The sequence below is a fragment of the Eucyclogobius newberryi genome, unplaced genomic scaffold (genome assembly GCF_026437365.1).
Source record: "Eucyclogobius newberryi isolate DKJ021-1_F unplaced genomic scaffold, fEucNew1.0.hap1 SCAF_5, whole genome shotgun sequence".
Lineage (NCBI taxonomy): Eukaryota > Metazoa > Chordata > Actinopteri > Gobiiformes > Gobiidae > Eucyclogobius > Eucyclogobius newberryi.
In genome coordinates this window covers 35,879,172-35,902,884 of record NW_027316167.1, presented here as the reverse complement: position 1 = coordinate 35,902,884, position 23,713 = coordinate 35,879,172, and the positions used below count along the sequence as shown (strand labels likewise).

The 23,713-nt window shown below is 45.3% G+C and overlaps 1 protein-coding gene across 1 annotated transcript; it reads right to left on the bottom strand.

Annotated features, from left to right (window-relative positions):
• Positions 1-709: 709 nt before the first annotated feature.
• On the bottom strand, positions 710-23,537 carry ero1a (endoplasmic reticulum oxidoreductase 1 alpha). Its single transcript, XM_072465313.1, has 15 exons — positions 23,355-23,537; positions 22,121-22,240; positions 19,691-19,774; positions 19,543-19,584; positions 17,483-17,559; positions 16,985-17,058; positions 6,030-6,150; positions 5,573-5,622; positions 5,472-5,498; positions 5,315-5,407; positions 4,192-4,438; positions 3,704-3,773; positions 3,547-3,633; positions 2,659-2,759; positions 710-1,440 (listed from the first exon to the last, which is right to left on the bottom strand). The coding sequence occupies exons 1-15, from the start codon at positions 23,430-23,432 to the stop codon at positions 1,350-1,352; spliced, it is 1,362 nt and encodes a 453-aa protein (XP_072321414.1). The 5' UTR covers positions 23,433-23,537; the 3' UTR covers positions 710-1,349.
• Between the last annotated feature and the right edge of the window lie 176 nt (positions 23,538-23,713).

Genomic DNA, 23,713 nt, shown 5'->3' with positions numbered 1-23,713 from the left:
TTACAGTATTGCACATGGTTAAAGTCAGTATTGCACATGGGTGTGACAGTTACATGTGTTCAGAGCTAACAGTGTTTGTTGTAGAGTCTGACAGCAGCAGAAGGAAAGACCCGCGAAACCTCCTTCACGTGATCCGATCTCTGGAACGCTGGGATGACTCATTAAAGCAACAGAACGTAACTTTCTGGAGGTCCCTGCATAACTCTGAGGAAATAGAAAGTTAAAAGCCAGACTCTATGGAGATGGAGTTTTATGTCATACAGATCAGGTTTGTGGAGAGGCAAGCTCGTAGACTAAAGTTTATACATTGACAGCACAATAAAACCGTCAAAACCAAAAACACAAAAAATACTGTTTTGGGGCTGAAAGTTTGAAAATACTTTAATTTCAAAAAGAGCACGGAACCACAATTACTTTTGATTTTAATTATATTTACCAAACACTTTTTTACGCAAGTAATTTCCACGACTTTGCACTTCTACTCGAGCAATACTATAATTTTGAAGTAATGGTATTTTGCTCGAGTACAAATCCAACTCCTCCTCAGAAATCACACGTAAAAGTCCAGTAAAACAATAGTACTGAGGTTTCTTTGGACACAAAGTTTAATGTCATTATCTGACGGAACATTACATATTTGTAAATTAGACTAGAATATTTTTTTTAATTAATGAGTTACTAAAAAACAAGTATTTGTCAGTCATAAACTGTAAATTGCAAGTCATTTTGTTCCAGTTTAATGTGAAAATGAAAATAATGTGTTGACCAAAAATACAATGGAAAAAAATACAATCTTAAGACAACAGGTTGGAACAAAAATATGTTGTTTTACTAAAAATAAGGAAAGAAAATCAAAGAAAAGTGTCCCATTCTGTCCAGTTTTTAATATGAAACAAGTCACTTTTTAAACACATTTTAAAAATTATTCCACAGAAACATTAAGAATATTTTTTGGTCTTATTTATAAATCAGCTTTACATGAAAATAGTGCAGGAAAACGTTTCATTTCAGTGTTGGACCTGGACAAACAGCGCCATCTATGGGCAAAGAGTGCAATTACAACTGACTAAAACAAACGCGACAATCAGCGTTATCAGACTTGTGTTTTTACAGTGGCAAAGTCAAATTGAATCAAGATTTAGAAAGAGCTGTCACAGAGCTCTCAAACCCAGATTAGATCAAACTGAAAAGAGGAACGGCAGGAGTTCAGAGCAGATAACCAATAATCAGATCTGGTGTTTGGTGAAAGAAAAACTGCAACTAACTCTTTCAATATTTAACACACTTTTTTCAAGTTAAAACCTGCATGAACAATCGATGTCAATGAAGTCGAGAGGATCTGGCTAATGTTATGTAATGTAACCATGTTTTGAACAGTGTCCTGTGTCTTCAGACAGAAGCTCCCTGAAGTTCTTCAACTCCCTGATGCTCGTCGAGATCCTACAAAACAAACAAATGAAAGCGAAATTGTTAGAATTGTGTTCTCATACATATTGTTATTTACGTGCACTTTATGTTAATGTATTATTTTGTTGTTATATTTGATCACTTCCGGTTGTGACCACTTCCTCTACCTGGTGTCTTGGCGGGATATAAATTGATTGCTGTTGACCTCTGCACCTGATGGAAATAAACTGGAACAAAGAAGCTACAAGTGTGTGTTCTTTGTAGAAAAGATGTCTGACGAACCACAAAACGCAACAGAAATGATGACTGGAGATAATGTGGAAATCTCTAAACTGAAGGCAGTTTAGAGATTAGAGATTAAAGTCCATCTGAAGGTTCTCCTGTTTTTCTCATTTTTACTCAGTTTGGAGGTGTAGAACCTGTGGTAGCCGTCAGTTTTACTTCCATTAAGTTTTAGTTTGTGGAGAGTTTATAAGGGTGTAAAATAACAGGAAGTAGAGCTGAATCCCTCTGTGATGTCGTCAGTGTGCAACGTGCTGTTGAAAACAGACAGTTTACACTTAAAAAGGCGCAATGGACGATTTTTCGGCGATTTGAGAACTCAGTCGGAAGTGCACATGCGCACTCCCCCGTGCGGACTGATACAACACACACGTGCGTTTGTTTATTAGCGCAACGGAGCGCATCGCATCTCTCGTCTCCCGTAGATTTCTGTCCACTTCTGCGTCAGCTCGAACTGTCTTTCTCCGTCTTCATTTTGTCCCGTACACTGAGGGAACTATATTATGATAGATCAGTAGACACGCGGAAATGTGGGACGAGACGCACGCGGCTGCAGGTGAGCGGTAGGTGCGTTTTATGATTGATACGTGGCAGGACTAATCGGCAGTCCACGCCACGAGGAAATACGACTCAAATTTATGCCAAAAAAAATCGTCCATTCAACCTTTAACTGACACACTTTTCTGACAGTTTAAACCATCGTTCAACAAAATAAGAGTTTTATATGGTATTATTGTGTGTCAAATCATAACTGTTGTTATTTATATGGATTTTGGCTCTTGTTTACAGTCCGGTTGCTAGGAAACAGTTGTGGAAGTACCTCTACCTATGTCATATTTGTGCTCATGTCCAACCAGGAAGCAGGTCTAAGGCAGGTCTAAGGCAGGTCTAAGGCAGGTCTAAGGCAGGTCTAAGGCAGGTCTAAGGCAGGTCTAAACCAGGACTAAACAGGCCAGTAGGGTTTGTTACCGTCCAAGTGCGTTGACAAGGGCGACCAGTTCTTGTCTATTGAGTGTGAGCGACGACGAGCTGGAGAACAGGATCTTCAGAGCGGTGCCCAAACCCTGAGTCTGCAACGGGACAGAGGTCAGAGGACAAAGGTCAGAGGTCAGTGGTCAAGTTCGGCCCGAGTCTTTATTCTGCATCAGTCGTATTGCTTCTGGTCGTTAAAAGATTGTCATCAATCTTATGTAATCAAACAATGGCACGACTCGGGAGGCAATGGTGAGAAAAGAATTTGTTTATTTCTGCCGACAGAGAAGTCGCTGAACATTGTGCCAGTTTTTGTTTCACGTCAGCCCAGTAATTAGAGATATGGACCATAAACCAGGTCTGGGCTGACCTCTGACCCCGACACGCCGCTGTTAGAGCTGGCTGGGCCCTGAAGGGTTTTCATAATAATTAATAAAGTACTCTTTTTTTTGTATCGTCTTAGCCATGGTACGTGTCTCTGCACTTTGATGAAGATGAATGAAATAATGTGTAAAATTTAGATTTCTGTTCGTTTTCTGAGCCATTTCTGGAGACAAACCATGTCTTTGGGGCTCTTAGAGAAGAACAATCCTTTCTTTTGAGGATTCTTGATGGTAAAAACCGTGGAGCTGCAGTAGATTAGTTTCTGATTCTCCTTAGATGTCTAAGATTCTCTGCTCTATGCCATCTTCTCTAGGACCACGGGATTCGTCTTTCCACATGGTCGTTTCAGAAATGTGAAGATTAAACACTGAAAGATTACCTGTAGCCGTTTGTTCAGCAGGAGGAGACAACCTACTGGGATTGTTTAGCTGAATATGTTTTTTTTTTTTAAATTGTATGAGACCTCATCGTTTCTAAAGTCATTGCAGTGGTTGTTTTCACCTGCAGTTTTCCCCACATGCGACACTTGAAGCACTCGACACAGTCCATGATGCGAGAGATGTTGAGAAAGGCCAGACGTAGGTCGTCCTGAAACAGCAGAGGCTCAGCAGGCAGTGAACACATAATACAGTCATTCAAACACGATGAGCAGCTATACCTTGAGTTTGGCCACTTCTCTTTCGTCTCCGGCGAACAGCGACGTCTCATTGAAATGCAACGGGAAAGATCTGGAAATGACACCATGATTCTGGATTATTGTTCTCTGTAATTTAAATGATGAACTAAATAAGAAACAAATATATAAGTGTGGTGCTCAGTGGCTCAGTGGAGAGCACATATTCCGGGCTCCATGTGAGTTTGGGTCCAGTGGTTAGTTCCCCTGTGTCCTTTTTCCTGTTAGAGCGGCATGATTTGGGAAAAATAATCTAGCTGTGAGTTATGTTTCAATAATACGATTCTGTTTAAAGTTCTCATTTGACAAAAAGACTGAAATACTGCAATTTAGTTGGTTGCTATTATATTTTTTGGGCGTAAACCAATATTGCAATAGTCAATACTTTTGCAGTAAATTGCGCAGCCCCATCTTAATCTCCAACCACTTTGTCATTTTGTCATGATAACTGCCTCCTGCTGGTGGAGACTGACCGTGCCGTGTGCAGAATGTCCAGAAGCAGCTTTTTGTGGCTCTGGTCCCGTCTTGGCTGCCCGGTGAAGAGCCTGAAGGACTCCTCGCTGACCACGGGAAGAACTTTGACCAGCGCACGCAGCTCCATCAGGAACAGGAAGTACAGATTCCTCAAACGCTTAGGCCCCTCCCCCTCCGTCAACTCTGAGTCGAAGCGTGAAAGGAACTCGGTCACGTTCGGACCCCACGTCTTCTTAAACCACACATCTGCAACAGCAAAAGTGACGTTCAGTGAGACGTTTCAAGAGAACAATCAAAGTCGCTGCCAAACGTGTCAGTAACAAAGTACATTTTCTTAAAACAGAATTAAGTACAATTTTCACCTTATTAAACGTCATTGTAAGTCCCTGTGGTGGTTAAATATGTGTTTTGGGGGCATTAGAAGTGTTTAACGTCGCCCCCTGCTGTCTCTGGATGAAAAGCCAGCCTTGAATACGACAACGATCTGAAGACAACTCTCCTGAGAAACCCTAGCTCTTTTTTATATATTGGCATATATGTGACAGTGGCGTGCGGTCAGGGCAATCAGGGCCAGCAGGGATTGACAAATACAATCTAAAATCACAACATATTTCAATTGTTCCAAATTGAAATAATTAAAAATCCAAAGCCCGTTTTCCCTTCACTTCTGCAGCTGAAACTTGTGACTGAAGTCACTGTCTTTTAGTGGCCCCTACAGGCCGTTGAGCAGTACTGCAGGAAGCTTGGTTCTTCTTCGGTGTTTAGACACGGCCTAAATTCTGTGTAAACCTGGTGTAAACCCAGTGTAAACCCGGTCCAAACCAGGACTAAACCAGGACTAAACCATGTTTGATTTATTGGCTGCTAGCTTTTGGAACAGTAAAATGAGTCAACTGAACTTTACGCCAGAAAAGATTATCCATTTTGCCAGTCTTCGTTGTTTATGGAGTTAAAATGACTTAAGAGAAAAGTAATCAGTCTTTGCGTCTCCCATCGGACGTCAAATCACTGTTTTTACTAAAGTCGCTCCTGGCCGGCGACACTTCTGTTATCTGTGTTCGCTGAACCTGGCCAAATGTTGTACCGCTGCGTGAACCTCATATCACTGAGTGAACCTCATACCGTTGAGCAGGTATCTGGCGCTGAGGTGGATGTTGATGGAAGAGTGGAGTCCCGAGATGAGCCGATAAAAGGCCCTCTTCTCCACACACTGCCCTGAAACGCACAAACACACAATCACAGAGTGCTGGAAAAGAGCCTATCACACAGAACTCCTCACCTTCCAGCCAAGCATAGAACGTCCTCGCTGCAAAGAGACCACAAATGCTGCATCATTAAAAGGCTAACACAGACATATAAAAAGTATCTAGAGAACTGCACCTTCAGAGCGGCTGTGGAACAAGCTCAGAGGTCTTTTCACGGAATAAGGTCTGAGGAAGAGAAATGCGAATGAATCACTAGAGCACAAAAAGTTTAATCAAAAAATATCATTTAAGTCTATTTTTAGGCTCTGCACTTCTGTCCTGAACATGAACCATGTGAAATGCTTTTCCTGAGATATCACAAGTAAAAAAAGAAAACCATGCTTTTTTTTTTGTTATTATTGTCCAAGGAATTTTACAAATGTAGTAACATATTTGAACATTTACAAGTATACTTTTATTATAAAGACAAATTATGCTGATCAGGTTAAAGTAAAATAAATTCAGTTGTCACACAGGTCCAAAGCAGGTCCAAAGCGGGTCCAAAGCGGGTCCAAAGTGGGTTCAAAGCGGGTTCAAAGCGGGTTCAAAGCGGGTTCAAAGCAGGTTCAAAGCAGGTTCAAAGTAGGTCCTACTTGAAGCAGTTCTCCTCATAGATGCAGGTCCAGATCCTCCAAGCCTCGGGGCCCTTGTAGCCGGTGAATCTCTCCGGGTTCAGGAGCAGATCCACAAACTCAGAGTCTGGAGCCGCTTCATCTGAACGACACAAGGAGGACAATTGTAGGGGATTAGTGAATCTTCAAGGAGAGACTTCAATTCTAGGTTTTTGGTCAGTTTTCTCTCTCAAAATTTAGGGCCATATTCTGTCCCCGGAGGTAGCGTTAACTTGAGCCTTTTCCAAGGGGCGGGGCCAGGGCGCTATTTTGCTACCTCGCCGACCTAAATGCTGGCCTTGGCCCCTGGAGGCTGAAGTGGGATGGTGCCAGTCCATATATGGTGCAGGTGTTTGATCCAATGACTGAAAGATATGAGCAACGGGTTGATTTCCTGTTTTTCAATGAGATCCAAGAATTAAAAAATAAAACGTATAGATAAAATAAAACATTTAAATGCAACTGGAGCATTGTTTCTTTATTTAATTAACATTTATCTGTTTTGCACAACGCGGCGAATGTTCTCAAGATGGGCTTCTGCCAATTTAACCGAGCCGGATTGCTCGATGGGATGCTGCGTGGTCCGGAGGTCGCGAGAATGGAGCACACACTGTGGTCAGCTCAGACTCATTGCATATGCGGATCTCATGTTGGGCTGTCAGTCGGTGCCAGTTTCACGCAAGGATTGTGGGTGATGTGATGTGACAGTGGGGATTTATTCGAAATTCGCCAAATAACGTTCCTCTCTAAGCTGAGCAAATTCAAGTCTGGCACAGACTGCGCAGTAAACAGGTGTCCAACGTCGCGCAAAGAGCTTTAAAAGACAATTCATACATCATAAGAAACAAGAAGTTTGCTCTTATAGGGCATATAGGGCTGCGAGAACGAGAATAAAGTCGATTTTGGCTCTGGCATTCATATTTATATTATTCATATTATGAACCGTGTACTAAGCTATGTAGCCGTCTTACAAGTCAATACACTGAGTCAAATGCATCTGTATGGAGTCTTCATTATATACCATATTTTCCGCACTATTAGGCGCACGTAAAAGTCTTTAACGTCCTCAAAAGCCGTCCGTGCGCATAATATATGGTTTATTTATGGTTGTGCTTACTGACATATACAGATATTTTGTGTGGTACACGGTGTATAAAGAAGATTTGGGACACGAGACGCCGATGCACGACAAGAGTTACAGTACTCCGGAACCGGAAGTCCCAACAACATGTGTGCAAAGCATTCTGGGAACAGTAATCTTCTGCTACACGCGGCGCACGCAAAACTTTGTCAAAACGTAAACAACATTTTCAGTCAGGCACAACGCAGACACCTACCGGTAAATGAAGGACCCCAAGAAACTGGAAGGTCCCAAGATGGCTACTACCAAGAGATCATTGGATCTGTTATATTATCACAAGAAATGAACTGCCGCGTGGATCCGAGATGCGGCATCACATGACCAAAGAGATTTTAGCACGGAGCACCATCAGCGCTTTGGCTGCTTTAACCATTATGCGCCCCAGCAGACATTAAACCAGGACACACGGGACAAAGTCTGTGCGAAACCAGGACAAATGCACCGGAACACTGGACGTAAACAATCGGGGCTGTCCCAGGTAAATCGGGACGTCTGGTCAGAGCTATGCGGGATGTACTTCAGCTGCATTTGAAGGATTTGATGACGAGGAATGAACTGAAAAAGTGAGTGTATTGTGTTGTATTTTACGTGTTGCAACTGAACGAGGCCTGGAGTTGTTGTGAATACGCCAACGTGTCTGTTAGCGATAGAGTGTGTTTTGATGTTGAACAATGATCTGAATGAGTTGAACGCGTTTCATAAAGCTCAACTGACTCTGACTTATCTGTCCGTTTTGTTTATCTTATGCGCTTTATCGTCCGGTGCGCTTTATGTATGGACCAGTACACATGGTACACAGATAGCTGATGGTGCGCTTAATAATCCGGTGAGTCTTTTCGTGCGCAAAATACGGTACACAAACATGGTGTCAGAAATACCAGTACACCCGTCGCTTGGAGGTAACATTTTTCAGCTGTGAGCGCAAGATCAAGGACTCAAGAAGTTTATTTTCAAGGCAAATTTATAGTACTAGCTTTGAGCTAACGAGGAAATGAAGTTAACCGGAAACAATAAAGACAAAAAAGTACAGACTGTACAAGCATGTCAGCGGAGCAACAGGAGGACGTAAAGGCTATTTTGGATGTGCTGAAGAGCTACTTCAAGCCCAAAGAAATGTCCTTTGAAAGATAGTATGTTTGGAAAAAGTAAAGACGAAAGCGAGCCTATTGATTAATTTGTAACAAAACAGAGAAGGCTACTTCATATGACTATGGTGAACTAAGAGAGGAGCTAATAGAAGGCAGGCTTGTCCTAGGCATTAGCGATGAGAGCGAAAAAGATCTCACATTGACGTCTGCAGTTAAAATGTCCCAGGACTGGCCACTTGAAAGGGTTTTTATCACAAACAGGCATCAGCAGCGGCTATTACAGCGCACAGACGAGCCACACAACATGCAAAGGATGAAATTACAAAGCATGCAAATACTGTGGTACATGCCACGTCATGTTTTTTTGGTAAAACATGCCGTAGGTGTGGTACACAAAAACATTTTGCCAAGGTGTGCATGAAGAAGTCCTGCCCTGTTAAAAGAGTGAACACGGCAAATTACGTCAACGGCAAAGAGGAGGACCTGGACAACCCGATCTATTAGGCAGAAACCACTTGTGGCTTGCCACTCTAAAATTCAATGGAGTTTTACAAAGGTGCCAGCTGGACTCAGGAGCAACTTGCAATGTGATGAGCATTAAAGATAAGAAAAAACTGCCGCCCAATGTTCCACTATTGCCCAGCAAAGCCAGGCTCCTTCTGTATTCTGGGGAAACGCTGAATTCGATTGATATATTTAGAACAGAGTGTGTGGTGCAGGGCAAGAGACACATGCCAGACTTTGAGATAGTCAGATACCACAAAGGCCCCTCCTCTCAGGCACAAGTGTTGAGCTAGGACTAATGCACTTCACCATCCCTGAGGAATTGAACAAAATAGAACAGGGTACCCCAATGTATTTAACCATACAGCAACTTACTGACTCTATGCAGATTTGTTCAGTGGGCATGTTCAGTCTCTCCCTGGGGAAGTTCACTTTGAGCTGGACAGCAGAGCAAGTCCTGTACAGGCCTCACGCAGAAACGTCCCTGTGGCACTCAGAAGCCCTGTAGAGACTCAGCTGGACAAACATGAGAAAGACTGTCACATAACCCCAATATCTGAGCCAACTGAATGAATAAGCAACTTAGTGTTTGTCAAGCAGCCTGAAAAACTCAATCATTGCATTGACCTAAAAGCCCTCAATAAAGCATTGAGGCGCTCTCGATACCAAATACCACCACTGGATGACGTACTGTACAAACTCCCAAAGTCTTCACACTTGATGCTCGAGATGCTTTTCTACAATGCACGTTGGACAGAGAAAGCAGCCACATGACAACCTTCTGGACTCGGTGGGGCAGGTACCGTTAGCTTAAGCTGCCTTTTGGAGGATCTGTGGCACCGGAAGTGAATCAACGTGAGAAGCATGAACTTTTAGCCGGGCTCAGAGGGGTTGAGGCCATGGCAGATGACATACACATTGTGAGGTGTGGGGACTCAGACGCTGAGGCAATGGCAGATCATGACACGAAGTTGATTGCACTACTGGACAGGTGTCGGGAGATAAAACTGAGATTGAGCATCAAGAAGTTGCAGTTCAAAGTAAGAGGTAAAATTTCATAAGCACATTCTGTCAGGAGAGGGCCAGACTCTGAGAAAATAAGAGTGGTTCAGGACATGCCACACCTCACTGATGCTAAAGCAGTCCAAAGATTCCTAGGTTTTGTTACCTACCTTGCCAAGTTTCTGCCACACCTTTCAGAAGTGTGTGAGTCGCTGCATTGGTTACTGGACAAGGATGTGATTCACTGGCTGCCTAAACATGAAGCAGCAGTGCTGGAGATCAAAAGGCTTGTCACAGCAGCACCAGTTTTGAAATACTACAATGTCAAAGCCAGTACAAAGCCAGTCACAAATCAAAGTGAAGCAAGCCAGAAGGGACTAGGACGCCGTCTCCTACAAGATGGACAGCCAGTCGGATTTGCATCTCGTGTACAGACTGAACAGAATTATGCACAAATTGAGATGGAGTTCTTGAGCATTCGCATGTCAGCGCTTTCATTATTATCTCTGTGGCAGGGATGAGATAACAGCAGAAACGGATCTCAAGCCGCTCATCTCAATCTTCAACAAATCACTATTGAGTGCACCAAAATGCATCTAAAAAAAAAATAAAAAAATAAATAAATTGGTTATTCTGTTTGCTGAATGTTTTGTTTGAAATAACTTGTTCCAGTCATTTCTTGATGATAAAGTTGCTAACTATGAAAGGGGAAATGTTACGGGCTCCCCCCTCAATGTTGCAAAATGGTACAGTCCAGTAACAGCATTGTGACACAGGAGCGCTCCGATTGTATGAACTGTGTACTAAGCTATGAAGTCGATCTTACAAGTCAATCCACTGACTCAAATGCATCTCTCTGGAGTCTTCATTATATACACAAACAAGAAGCACCACAGCCGAACTCCTCTAGACCCCGCGCCCCGTGATCCCCAACAACTGTTTCCACGCCGTTTCTATGGACAGTGAGATTGTGGAGAGAGGATTACAATTACAATCAGTCACATATTCACAAAGAAACAAGCTAAACGAGGAAGTGAATTTAGACGCAGCAAAATGCAAATGATACAGCCAAAGCACAGATGTTCAGCATTGCATTGTCTAAACCAGCCCTGCCCTGCAATGAAATTATACTTTATACATAGCTTCACGCTGACGTCATCATCCGGGTCACTTGACCTAGTAACGCATGCAGCCATTTTGCGAGGGGGAAACGACACCTTAAAAAGTGATAAGAGGATTTTTTGGCACCAAATCTGAGTCTCATTTCCTCGTAGCATGGACAGCGCCACATGTCAATCATAGGACGCACCGCCTGCACACCTGCAGGCTCGTTCTGGCAGCATGTTTCCCTGGCTGCGCATGCATGGTTGATATGCTGGTGTGTGGTTAGTGAGTTCCTTCAGTGTACAGTACAAAATGATGACAGAGAAAGACTGTGTTCGAGCTCAGAAGAGAAGGAAATCTGCGAGACGAGAGATGCAATCAGCCATCAGAAAAGCATCGTTATGAGCTGAAGATATCACACACTGGGCTAAAATGTTGTCCTTACAAGATACCCGAAGGTTCATGGGCAAACGATCCTACATGCTGGCCAAATCTCGAATGGCCAGCCATTTATGAGTACCTGATCGAGAGCCCCTACACCAGAGTATTACACCAAAGAGAAATTACAAAAAGTCATACATACATATTTTTTAAAGGTAGGCATATAGTCATATAAATGTTTCCTTGTCAATCTTGAGTGTTGAAATTTGAGCTAATGTCAGCAGAGAAAATAAATCTAGTTTGATAATAAACAATAATTATGCTAACTAGGCCTACATGAACTAACAGTTTATGAAATGACGACTGCAAACGTAAGTCCACTTTGGTGTTGGACTCTGTCTTGCCATCTTCGACTCGTTTGATCGCTTGTAGCCACTAGAGTTCGTATTTAGGCGTCATAAGGCGCTGGTACAGCTGGCAGCCCGGTGTAAACGCTCTCTCTTCTTTCTCACACTTATTGTGCTTTATCTCCTGTATTTTGTAAATATAGTTAGTATATTTTTTCTATTTTACTGTACGATAGGGACACGCGCTGGAATAGTTTTTTAATTCAACTGTTTTTGATTTTTTTCGGCTGGATGAGCGTTTTTCGTTGCGTTCGTTGTGTTGTTGTGACGTGAGCTAGCTCCGAGCGAGCCCACCAGCCCCCCCCGCGCCCTCCGGCCGCCGCTAAAGTACGGCGTGTCGTCGGTACACGTTTATATGAAAGAGGAACTTCACGAACGATCGGGACACGCACTGGAATCGCTTTAAATTAACTTGTTTTGACTTTATTCGGCTGGATTAAGTGTTTTCGTTGTGTCGTTGCGATGTGTCTTGGCTCTGAGTCCCCCGGCTCCGGCCCCGCCCCCGGCCCGGTGCCGTACCGCGTTTACACAAAGGAAGAACTCATGAAACTGCGGAGAACAGTCGTCTTACCCGGAGATCGTCACGTTATCCCGGCGGACATCCTAAGGAAAACGCAACGAAGCAGACGGGCTGGACGTAAACTCCGAGAGAAGAGAGGGACAAACAGGAAGTCGGTTCCCGCCGTAGTCATGGGTAACGTGAGGTCCCTTCAAAATAAAATGACGGAAATAGCGAGCCTCATGCAGTCCCAGAGGATTTATAGGGACAGCAGCGTCTTGATTTTCACAGAGACCTGGTTAACAGCAGAAATGCCAGGCTCTATTGTAGGTTTGGACAATTTTCATCTGCTGCGGGCAAACAGAACGAGAGAATGCTTGAAGAAAAGAGGTGGAGGTCTGGCGGTGTATGTGAACACGAGCTGGTGCAAACCCGAACACTGCACAGTGAGGGAGCAGCTATGTAACAAGGATATTGAACTATTGGCTATTGGCATGAGGCCATATTATCTGCCCCGGGAGTTCTCACATGTGATTTTGATCGCAGTCTATGTGGCCCCGTCTGCCAATGCTGAAAATGCTTGTGAAGCACTGCTCTCCTGCACTTGTAGGCTGCAAACACAGCATCCACAGGCTCTCTTCCTCATCTCTGGTGACTTTAACCACGCTTCTCCCTCTTCTGTTCTACCAACATACATCCAGTATGTTACCTGCCCCACCAGAGAGAATAGAACATTGGACTTGTTTTTTGCCAACACCAAGGAGGCTTATTCTTCTTCCCCCCTCCCTCCCCTGGGCAGCTCGGACCACAACCTTGTACTGAGGTCTGAGGCCTGTGTATGAACCCATCGTGCGCAGGCAGCCTGTGGTGTCCCGTGAGGTGAGGATGTGGTCTGCTGAGAGCGAGGAGGCTCTGAGGGACTGCTTCAGCACCACTGTCTGGACTGAGCTTTATGACCCACATGGGGAGGACATCAACACCATCACAGAGTGCATCACGGACTACATCAACTTCTGTTTTGAGAACATTGTTCCCTCCCGGACGGTGCGGTGTTTTCCAAACAACAAGCCATGGATTAACCGTGAACTGAAGGCTCTGCTGAAGGAGAAGAAGAGAGCCTTCAGGTCAGGGAACAAGGAGGAGCTGAGGACTGTGCAGAAGGAGCTGAGGAGGAAGATCAGGCAGGCTGAGGCCGGCTACAAGAGGAGGATGGAGGAGCAGCTGCAGCAAAAGAACATTCAGGGAGTGTGGAGGAGCCTGAAAACCATCTCGGGCTTCAAAATCCCCCCTGCCCAGACAGAGGGGGATCTACAGTGGGTGAATGATTTAAATGCTCACTTCTTGAGGTTTGATCGGTCACCCGCCCCTCCCCCTGCACAGCTGCATGCTCCCTCTTCCACAGCTGGACAATGCCCTGCATCTGTTCCTCTTCGCTTATCTGTCCCGGACCATCAGCTCCCCACTTCGCCTGGACTCACCCATCCTCCCAGCACACGGTCCCCCTGCCAACCACTGACTGTCACAGCAGCACAGGTGAGGAGTGAGCTGAAGAGGATTAAAGTGAGGAAGGGAGCAGGACCTGATGGCATCAGCCCCAGGCTCCTTAAGTCCTGCGCAGATGAACTGTGTGGAGTTATGGAGCATGTCTTCAACATGAGCCTGAAGCTGAGGGTGGTACCTGTGCCTAAGACACCGCGCCCCAAAGATCTCAACAGCTTCAGGCCAGTGGCTCTCACGTCCCACCTGATGAAGACACTGGAGCGGCTAGTCCTGGACCACCTCCGCTCCACCGTGAGCTCAGCCATGGACCCGCTGCAGTTTGCATATCGGTCTGGCATCGGAGTGGAGGACGCCGTCATCTCCCTGCTGCACCGCTCTCTCTCTCTCACCTGGAAAAGCCTGGCAGCTCTGTGAGGATTCTGTTCTTCGATCTTTCCAGCGCCTTCAACACCATCCAGCCGCTGCTCCTGAGGGACAAGCTGGAGACGGCTGGTGTGGAGTATGACCTGGCAGAGTGGATCCTGGACTACCTCACAGACCGACCCCAGTTTGTGAGAGCCCGGAACTGTGTGTCTGACACTCGGACCTGCAGTGTGGGGGCGCCCCAGGGCACTGTCCTCGCGCCCTTTCTCTTCACCCTTTACACTGCAGACTTCAGACATGACACGGACAGCTGTGTCCTGCAGAAGTTCTCTGACGACTCTGCCATCATCGGACTCATCACGGACGACGATGACGCAGAGTACAGAGGACTGGCGCAGGACTTTGTGGACTGGTGTCAGCGGAACCACCTCCTCATCAACGCGGGGAAGACCAAGGAGATGGTGGTGGATTTCCGCAGACGCCACCCCACTGCCCCCTCACCAGTGAACATCCAGGGACGGGACATTGAGAGAGTGGACTCATACAAAACTGGACTGGACTCATAACACAGACGCACTGTACAGGAAGAGCCAGAGTCGGCTCTACCTCCTGAGGAGACTCAGGTCTTTTGGAGTGACAGGGCCACTCCTGAAGACCTTCTACGACTCTGTGGTGGCATCAGCCCTCCTGTATGGTGTGGCCTGCTGGAGCAGCAGCATCACAGAGAGGGAGAGGAGGAAGCTGGACAGAGTCATCAAGAAGTCCAGCTCCGTCCTGGGCTGTGCTCTGGACTCGGTGCAGGAGGTGGGGGACAGGAGGGTCCTGGCTAGATTCACATCTATGCTGGACCATGAGTGTCACCCCCTGCAGGACACTCTCTCCGCTCTGGAGAGCAGCTTCAGTGAGAGACTGATCCACCCTCGATGTGTGAAGGAAAGGTTCCGTAGGTCTTTCCTTCCTGCTGCTGTCAGACTTTATAACAAAAACTGTTAGTACTGAACACTCGCAATACTGACCTAACCTAATACTGATGTGCAATTCCGTCATATGTGCAATTGCTGTTGGAATTCATGTGCAATTACTGTGAAATTCATGTGCAATCTATGTGCTGTCGTGACACATATTCATGTGCAATTACTGTCGTGATCACACGCAATGGTATTTATTTGTCTATGGGAGTTTTTATTTATTTATAGGAGATCTTCTACTGAAAGTGTTTTTCAGACTTCCTATAAGTGATCTGTTCTTCTGTATCTACCTCTGTATCTACCTGCGTTGCACCAATGAAATTTCCCCATGTGGCACAATAAAGGAAAATCTTATCTTATCTTATCTTATTTGACCTTTTACTGCTCGTCTCCTGTAGAAACCTTTTCTTCTTGCCAAGCATGATTTGAACATCCAAAAACTGAGCAACTTTTTGGCATCAATATTGAGATCGGAATGACGGCTAGCTTACTCGTAGTTAAGGTGTCGTTTTAGCGAGGGGGAAGTGACCCGGACTTGTGACGTCACATGAAGCTATGTATTGTCCCGACCCAACCCGCCCGTGCGTCAAAACACAACCGCGCATCACCGGTGTCCACGCTGCACTCTGTGCGCATGTCCTGTATCAGGCCACGCAGAGGGAAGTTTCCCCTCATCTGCCCTGCTCTCTCCTCGAATATAAAACCCCTATGCTTGAGGAAAATGCCTACAACTCATAAAACATCCCCAATCTATAACTAAAGCAAGTTTTTAAGTTTATTAGTTACAGTTCTGGCTATTCACAGAATGCACCAGACCACGCCCTCAAGTTGCATTACTCCACCTCATATTTTGGCATGATCACAACTCTTGTCTCGAATTCCACCCCCTGCAAGGCGTGACCACGTTAACCCTACCTCTCGGGAAAAATGTCCCTTAGAATTTCATTTGGAAACGGCAAAAGTGTAAAATCTTTCTTAAAGATAATTTTATTCTTCTATTAATTTCTCTGTGAATTTTTTCCCCCACATAAGAGGATCAGGCCTTAAAGTAGCTTCTACACACCAAATTGAACAACACAAGGAGTCTGATTTATTACTTTTAAGTCCAAAAAATGAGGGACATTTTTGCCATTTTGCAGTCAGATCTAGTTTAGTCAAAAACAAAATAAGAAATCCAAAATCCTCAGTAAATGCTTTTGTATCAAATGTGTCAACAAAATAAAAAAAATGATTTAAACTGGCTCTGTCCATTTTTCAGATTTAAATATGTGAAATAATGTTTTTTTGTTGTTTTTTTACACATAAAACGCCATATTTCTGTATGAAAATATGATGAACAAATTATTATGCATTTTTTGTGAGGAAACAACAGCTGGAGTTTCAAATTGAGATATTTAAACAAAAGATGTTTTCCTATTAACTTGCTGGACTTAAAAGTATTGCCTGATAAAGGTGGGAAGCGTTTTCCACGAGTGGGGTCACCGGGAGAACAGGACAAGACGAGTAGTCGCACCGGCTCAAACATTGTCCGCAGGTTTGAGCAGGGCCATTTTCCATGTAAAATGTGTCCTGAATGTCAGTGAAAAATCTTCACATTCAAAGCCTCAGTGGAGCTTCTGTTTGTGTGCGAGGCAAAGAGAGAAGCAGGTCTATGTCATCAGGAGAGCCCTGCTCTCACAATACAGTGGAAATTACAGTCGGGCCATTTCTCAACGTCATTCAACCCTTTTTTTTTTTTTTTTAAATCTGAGCCAAATGTAAATATCTCTCAAGGTCATTTTCCACAATCTCGTGAGAACTTGTCCCATCCAATCTGCATGACATTAAATAACGAGGCAGAACATCAAGTAATATAACAGCTTTAGGTAAAGATGGCATATTTTTGTTGTTGAAAAATAAATAAAGAAATCAAGCGAAATGACTAAAACTGAAAATGAGCCAGACTCGTGCCCAGTGCAGGAGCAAAATGAAGTGCGTTACCGTCGAGCACACAGAAGCGCTGGGCCTCTTCGTCGTGTTTGGTCCAGTTCTTCAGGGCCTCCCTTGTCTCATCACTGCAGCACACGGTCAAAAGAGTCAACAACAGTCAACAACAGCCAACAACAGCCAACAACAGCCAACAACAGCCAACAACAGCCAACAACAGCCAACAACAGTCAGCGACAACCTGCAACACTGTCACCAACACTGTCACCAACACTGTCACCAACACTGTCACCAACACTGTCACCAACACTGTCACCAACACTGTCAACAACACTGTCAACAACACTGTCAACAACACTGTCAACAACACTGTCAACAACACTGTCAACTACAGCCCACAACAGCCCGCGACAGTCAGCGACAACCTGCAACAGCAGCCAGCAACAGACAACAACAGTCAACAACATCCAAGAGCAGTTAACAACAGCCAACAACAGTTCACTTCAGGAAGAGTGCAGTATTTGTGTTTGACCACAGGAGGGACACACTGACCTGAGAGACACGTCCACTGCTCCGAGCTCCTCAGCTTTCACACACTGGTCCAAATCAGCATTGGCTTCTGCTGAATACTGTACACCAGAAACAAACAGGAACTGAACCAGGACTAAACCAGGACTAAACCCAGGGCAACATTGTAAATAAGAATTTGTTCTTCCTGTTTTGTCTGGTAAAAAAAAAGAACAAAACTGGGACTATGAGTCATACTTGCTCACACACAACAAAATTGGGACTAGGGCTGCAACGATTACGAGTAAATAGAGTAATTAGATTACAAGAAAGCTTCAATTATTATTTTATTGCCTCGAGTAATCGTTTAATTGACATATTTAACTGAAAACATGTGAATCAGTGGCGCCCGGATTGCATGGCACTTTCGTTTCACACAGAGCTTTTTCTGTCTGACCTGCAACAAGTAAAGCACAACAGAGCGGTACAAGTGTGACTGGGAAGAGTTTTTTTTTGTGTGAAAGAGAGCTAATGCTGCAAAATGACAGCTCAAAACACCAGGGATCACTGTCTCACTCAACAAAGTTTTACAAGAACAAATATATATATATATATATATTTTATTATATTTAAGTTATGTGAAATAAATGCAAATCAATTCATTTTGAAAAGTTAATTAGTCCTTTTATATATACACTGTATTCTTTATATACAAATAAAACAATTTGGACTGGTGAAGTGAAATATTTTGGGGTGAATTAAAGAATAAAATGTGTTTATTTTAGGCAGAAACTCTTTATTAGGCCCGAGCGCCACAAGCTGGCGAGAGGCCTATTAGTCTCGTAAGGCCGTGCAAAGCACGGCTGCGAAAGTGCGCACGAAATCGAGTGCGAAGCGCTCGCCCACTTCCAAACACACTAACGCACGCCCCGTGCATACTAATTAGTAGTAGGAAAATGGAACATTACCGTTGTAAACGGGCGAAGCCCGTGCAAAAGTGCGCACTAAACGAGCACTTTACATTGGGATGACGACCGCTTCAAATGAAAATGTATAGTTTATGATATTTGAAAAATGGGAAACATTGTTTTCGCATCGGAATTTTTTACTTTTTTACTCAACCCCCCTATTTTTCACCCAGTGAACGTTGACGAAAAATCACAAAAATTTGCACACCTCTAAAAATCGTACCTCTCTACATTCTGGCTATTTCCCTTTTCTAAAATAAAAAATTGGCGCGTCAGCGCCCCCAAATGTACCAAAAATGCATTGAGAGATATGAAATGACCCAAAAAAAATCGGATCGTAGAATCATGAAATTTGGCGCAGAGGTAGATGGTGACAAGAGAAGTAAAAAATAGTATTACGGCAACGCCGTCCACCCAACCAAATGTCGGCCATATTGGTTCAAAAATGGCTAAGCATGACTCGGGAGTTTTTCCAAATGTCGTACATTTACGAACTCCTCCCAGGGCGTTAGCCCTATTAACCTGAAATTTGGTGAGACTCATCTTCAGGGGTGAACCGTCAAAAGTTATTCACATTTTTATTCAAAGAGTCACGGTGTCTGTGCGGCAAAGCCGCACATTTTGCCAAGAATTCAAAATAAAATTGCTTTTTGATGGTAAAACAAAGGAGAGAAGATGTGACAGCGTCATAGATTCAGCAGTAGGCGTAATAAAAGGACAATTGGGGCGCGTCTGCGCCCCCTCCTCTTGCGGCGTGGCGGCGGCGTGGCGAGGGCCGATCATTGCCGCTTGCGGCTATATTTTGTTATTATTATTACTATGACAGTTATTTTAAAAAATATTTAATATGCTCATTAATGGTTTACGAAATTTACAAATAAAATTGAGATCGAAAGAAAAGAATCGATCGCTTACTCAATTACTAAAATAATTGATAGCTGCAGCCCGAGTTGGGACACGCATGGGACAAAACCCGGAAGTAAACTTGGACCAGATCTCAACAAGAATCTCAACCAGCTTTAAACTAAGACTGAGCCAAGACTTAAGGGCCATTTTAATAGAGATCATAAACACGAGTAAGTACGTAATCTTATTTTGGAACAGAAGATGAGAGCAGTTGTAATCATTGATTTTCACCTTGTTATGGGCTTCTGTTCTGATCCCCTCTGGCACCTCGTTCTGCAGGAACACATTTAAAACTATATTAACATATAAACTAGGACTAAAACCAGGTCTAAAGCAGGGTTTAAATCAGGGTTTAAAGCAGGGTCTGCCGGTAACTCACGGGCGAGCAGGGCTTCACGGCGCAGTCCCTGAGCCCACAGTGACTGCTGGACGTCCAGAACGGACACGGTTTGTTCAAATTCACCTTCAGAGCAAAGAAGAAAAAGACAGGACAGAATATTATTGTGAGATTTCCGCCACAATCAAATGAATTATAAACATTTATTGGGTTTTATTGTACTAAAAAATATTTTAAAACTAGCATCAGCGGGCATGCATCTCCACAAACCTGACCTGTAACTGTAATCACTTGAATGTTCCACAGACTGTGTTAAAACTTGCATCTCAACGGAGAATATTCTAAAGTTTCCCTAAACTTTCTGTCTCCTGGAGTCCTGCAGGAAACTGGCAAAGCGCTGCGAGACTGTAACAATGTAGTTTAGTTGTTTATTAGTCCTTTAACTAAGAGAAAAGTATTTAATTTTCACAAAAGAATGGAAAATAATGTTGTGAGAAAAGTCTATGATCCTCAGACATTTTCAGGACTCACAAGGCCTGGTTCCTCTCCACAACTGCTCAAACCAAGTGGACAACGGACGAACACCTCGTGAGGGAGCAACTCTGCAAAAAGGTCGGCCTTCTCCCGCTCTTCCTCCCGCTCTTCCTCCCGCTCTTCCTCCCGCTCTTCCTCTCTACCTCTCGTTCCTCCCCTCTACCTCTCGTTCCTCCCCTCTACCTCTCGTTCCTCCCCTCTACCTCTCGTTCCTCCCCTCTACCTCTCGTTCCCCCTCTACCTCTCGTTCCTCCCTCTCTACCTCTCGTTCCTCCTCTCGTTCCCCCTCTCTACCTCCCTCTCGTTCCCCCTCTCGTTCCCCATCTCGTTCCCCATCTCGTTCCCCATCTCGTTCCCCATCTCGTTCCCCATCTCTACCTCTCGTTCCCCCTCTCTACCTCTCGTTCCCCCTCTCTACCTCTCGTTCCCCCTCTCGTTCCTCCCCTCTACCTCTCGTTCCTCCTCTCGTTCCTCCCCTCTACCCCTCGTTCCCCCTCTACCTCTCGTTCCTCCCTCTCGTTCCTCCCCTCTACCTCTCGTTCCCCCTCTCTACCTCTCGTTCCCCCTCTCGTTCCTCCCCTCTACCTCTCGTTCCCCCTCTCGTTCCTCCCCTCTACCTCTCGTTCCCCCTCTCGTTCCTCCCCTCTACCTCTCGTTCCTCCCCTCTACCCCTCGTTCCCCCTCTACCCCTCGTTCCCCCTCTACCCCTCGTTCCCCCTCTACCTCTCGTTCCTCCCTCTCGTTCCTCCTCTCGTTCCCCATCTCGTTCCCCATCTCGTTCCCCATCTCTACCTCTCGTTCCCCCTCTCTACCTCTCGTCCCCCCTCTCTACCTCTCGTCCCCCCTCTCTACCTCTCGTCCCCCCTCTCTACCTCTCGTCCCCCCTCTCTACCTCTCGTCCCCCCTCTCTACCTCTCGTCCCCCCTCTCTACCTCTCGTTCCCCCTCTCTACCTCTCGTTCCCCCTCTCTACCTCTCGTTCCCCCTCTCTACCTCTCGTTCCTCCCTCTCTACCTCTCGTTCCTCCCTCTCTACCTCTCGTTCCCCCTCTCTACCTCTCGTTCCCCCTCTTGTTCCCCCTCTCTACCTCTCGTTCCCCCTCTCTACCTCTCGTTCCCCCTCTCTACCTCTCGTTCCCCCTCTCTACCTCTCGTTCCCCCTCTCTACCTCTCGTTCCCCCTCTCTACCTCTCGTTCCCCCTCTTGTTCCCCCTCTCTACCTTTCGTTCTCCCTCTCTACCTCTCGTTCCTCCCTCTCTACCTCTCGTTCCTCCCTCTCTACCTCTCGTTCCTCCCTCTCTACCTCTCGTTCCTCCCTCTCTACCTCTCGTTCCTCCCTCTCTACCTCTCGTTCCTCCCTCTCTACCTCTCGTTCCTCCCTCTCTACCTCTCGTTCCTCCCTCTCTACCTCTCGTTCCTCCCTCTCTACCTCTCGTTCCTCCCTCTCTACCTCTCGTTCCTCCCTCTCTACCTCTCGTCCCCCCTCTCTACCTCTCGTCCCCCCTCTCTACCTCTCGTCCCCCCTCTCTACCTCTCGTCCCCCCTCTCTACCTCTCGTCCCCCCTCTCTACCTCTCGTCCCCCCTCTCTACCTCTCGTCCCCCCTCTCTACCTCTCGTCCCCCCTCTCTACCTCTCGTTCCCCCTCTCTACCTCTCGTTCCCCCTCTCTACCTCTCGTTCCCCCTCTCTACCTCTCGTTCCCCCTCTCTACCTCTCGTACCCCCTCTCTACCTCTCGTTCCCCCTCTCTACCTCTCGTTCCCCCTCTCTACCTCTCGTACCCCCTCTCTACCTCTCGTTCCCCCTCTCTACCTCTCGTTCCCCCTCTCTACCTCTCGTTCCCCCTCTCTACCTCTCATTCCCCCTCTCTACCTCTCGTTCCCCCTCTCTACCTCTCGTTCCCCCTCTCTACCTCTCGTTCCCCCTCTCTACCTCTCGTACCTTGTAGAACCTGAAGTAGTCGGTCTGCAGTAGAGTCTGGAGTTTGGGGAACAGCTGCTCGTTGTTGAAGCGGTCGATGGTTTCTACGTCACAGGAGCAGTCGTCCAGTTCTCCCGTCACCTGGAAACAAACAGGTTTATGAACGTGGACCTCACCATGTTCTTCAAACTCCTGTTTCCTGCTCCAACCTCGGCCTCCTTCCGTCACCGCAGCCACAATATTCTATGACACGTCAAGCTTCTGATTTAAAAGATGGCGTTTGTTCTAATACAAAGTTCGAAAGCCTAGTTCAAAACAGAAATAGTATCATTTTAAATATATAAATACTTTTGAATACTACATTTTATGCTCTACAGAATGTTACTAGGCAGTGTGACTAAAAATAAACGCTATAAAACATGTACCTGTGCCGAAAACCTAAATGATTTGAAAAAGATACCCAGCTCTAAACCTCCACCTGGATTTTCCGTCACCGCATGTTGTCTGGGGAGCACCGCCCGTCTTTTAACAGGAATATTCCACAGTACGACATTAAATATATAAAATGTACACAACCAGGTTAAGTCACAAGTCATTTCTTAGTTTTCTTCCATTCAAAAACATCAATCTTGCATTTATTTAATTAAAAGGCAAGTTTCATAACGTACAGTGGACATTTTATGAAAAAGCAAATAGAGAAGCAGAAAATGAACCCGAGGTATTACATAATGCACCTTAACACATTAACAGGGGGGGAAAGTAACTTAATACTAAAAATACATATTCTAATACTAATTTAGAGTTAGAGTATTCAGTTACTCTTTTATGTGGAGATAGTCAGAATAGTCACCTTTCAAAAATCTGAGAAATACATCATGTCTTTGAGCAGTTTAGACTTCAGATCTAATAATAAAAAAAGTATTTCTCTAATTTGTGAAAGGTTCTTTTTTTTCTCTACAAACTGTGAAACAAAAGCAAAATAAAAGCAGTTTTTACACTAAACTGTGCGTAATATATAAAGTAATTCAGTACTCTGATTAGTCCTGAATACACTTTAATGCAGACATTCAATATTCCGTGACTAAATAACATGTTCACAATATTTGTCCCAACTCTGCACGTGAATCATCTGAAAGACAACGAGTTTAAAGTCCGCGTTTGAACCGTTAATTTAATATATCCACGGTTTGAACACAGAAGCCCACTTCACGAGGGGTCAGGAGGGGTCACGCACGGGTCACGAGGGGTCACGCACCTCACAAAAGCACCTGGCACACGCGCAGCACACCTGGAGCAGCAGCACAAGGACCACCGGGACCACCGCGGGATTCATGGTGGACACGTGCGCACTCCGGTCCCGGTCACAGAGATCGTCCCGCCGCAGCGTTTTAGCGGTTTGTCGTGTCCATCCGGAGCTGAGCAGGAGGAGCAGGAGCAGGAGGAGGAGGAGAGCGCACTTCCGTATTTACTGAGCTGCTGCGTACGTGAGAGACGTGACCGCGCGGACGTGACCGGGGACGTGACGGGGTATTATTTCCGCTCCCCGTTCAAAGCGACAGGGCGTCACCGATAATATCATACATCCATGGCGTCACCGCAAATGATGCGCCCGGT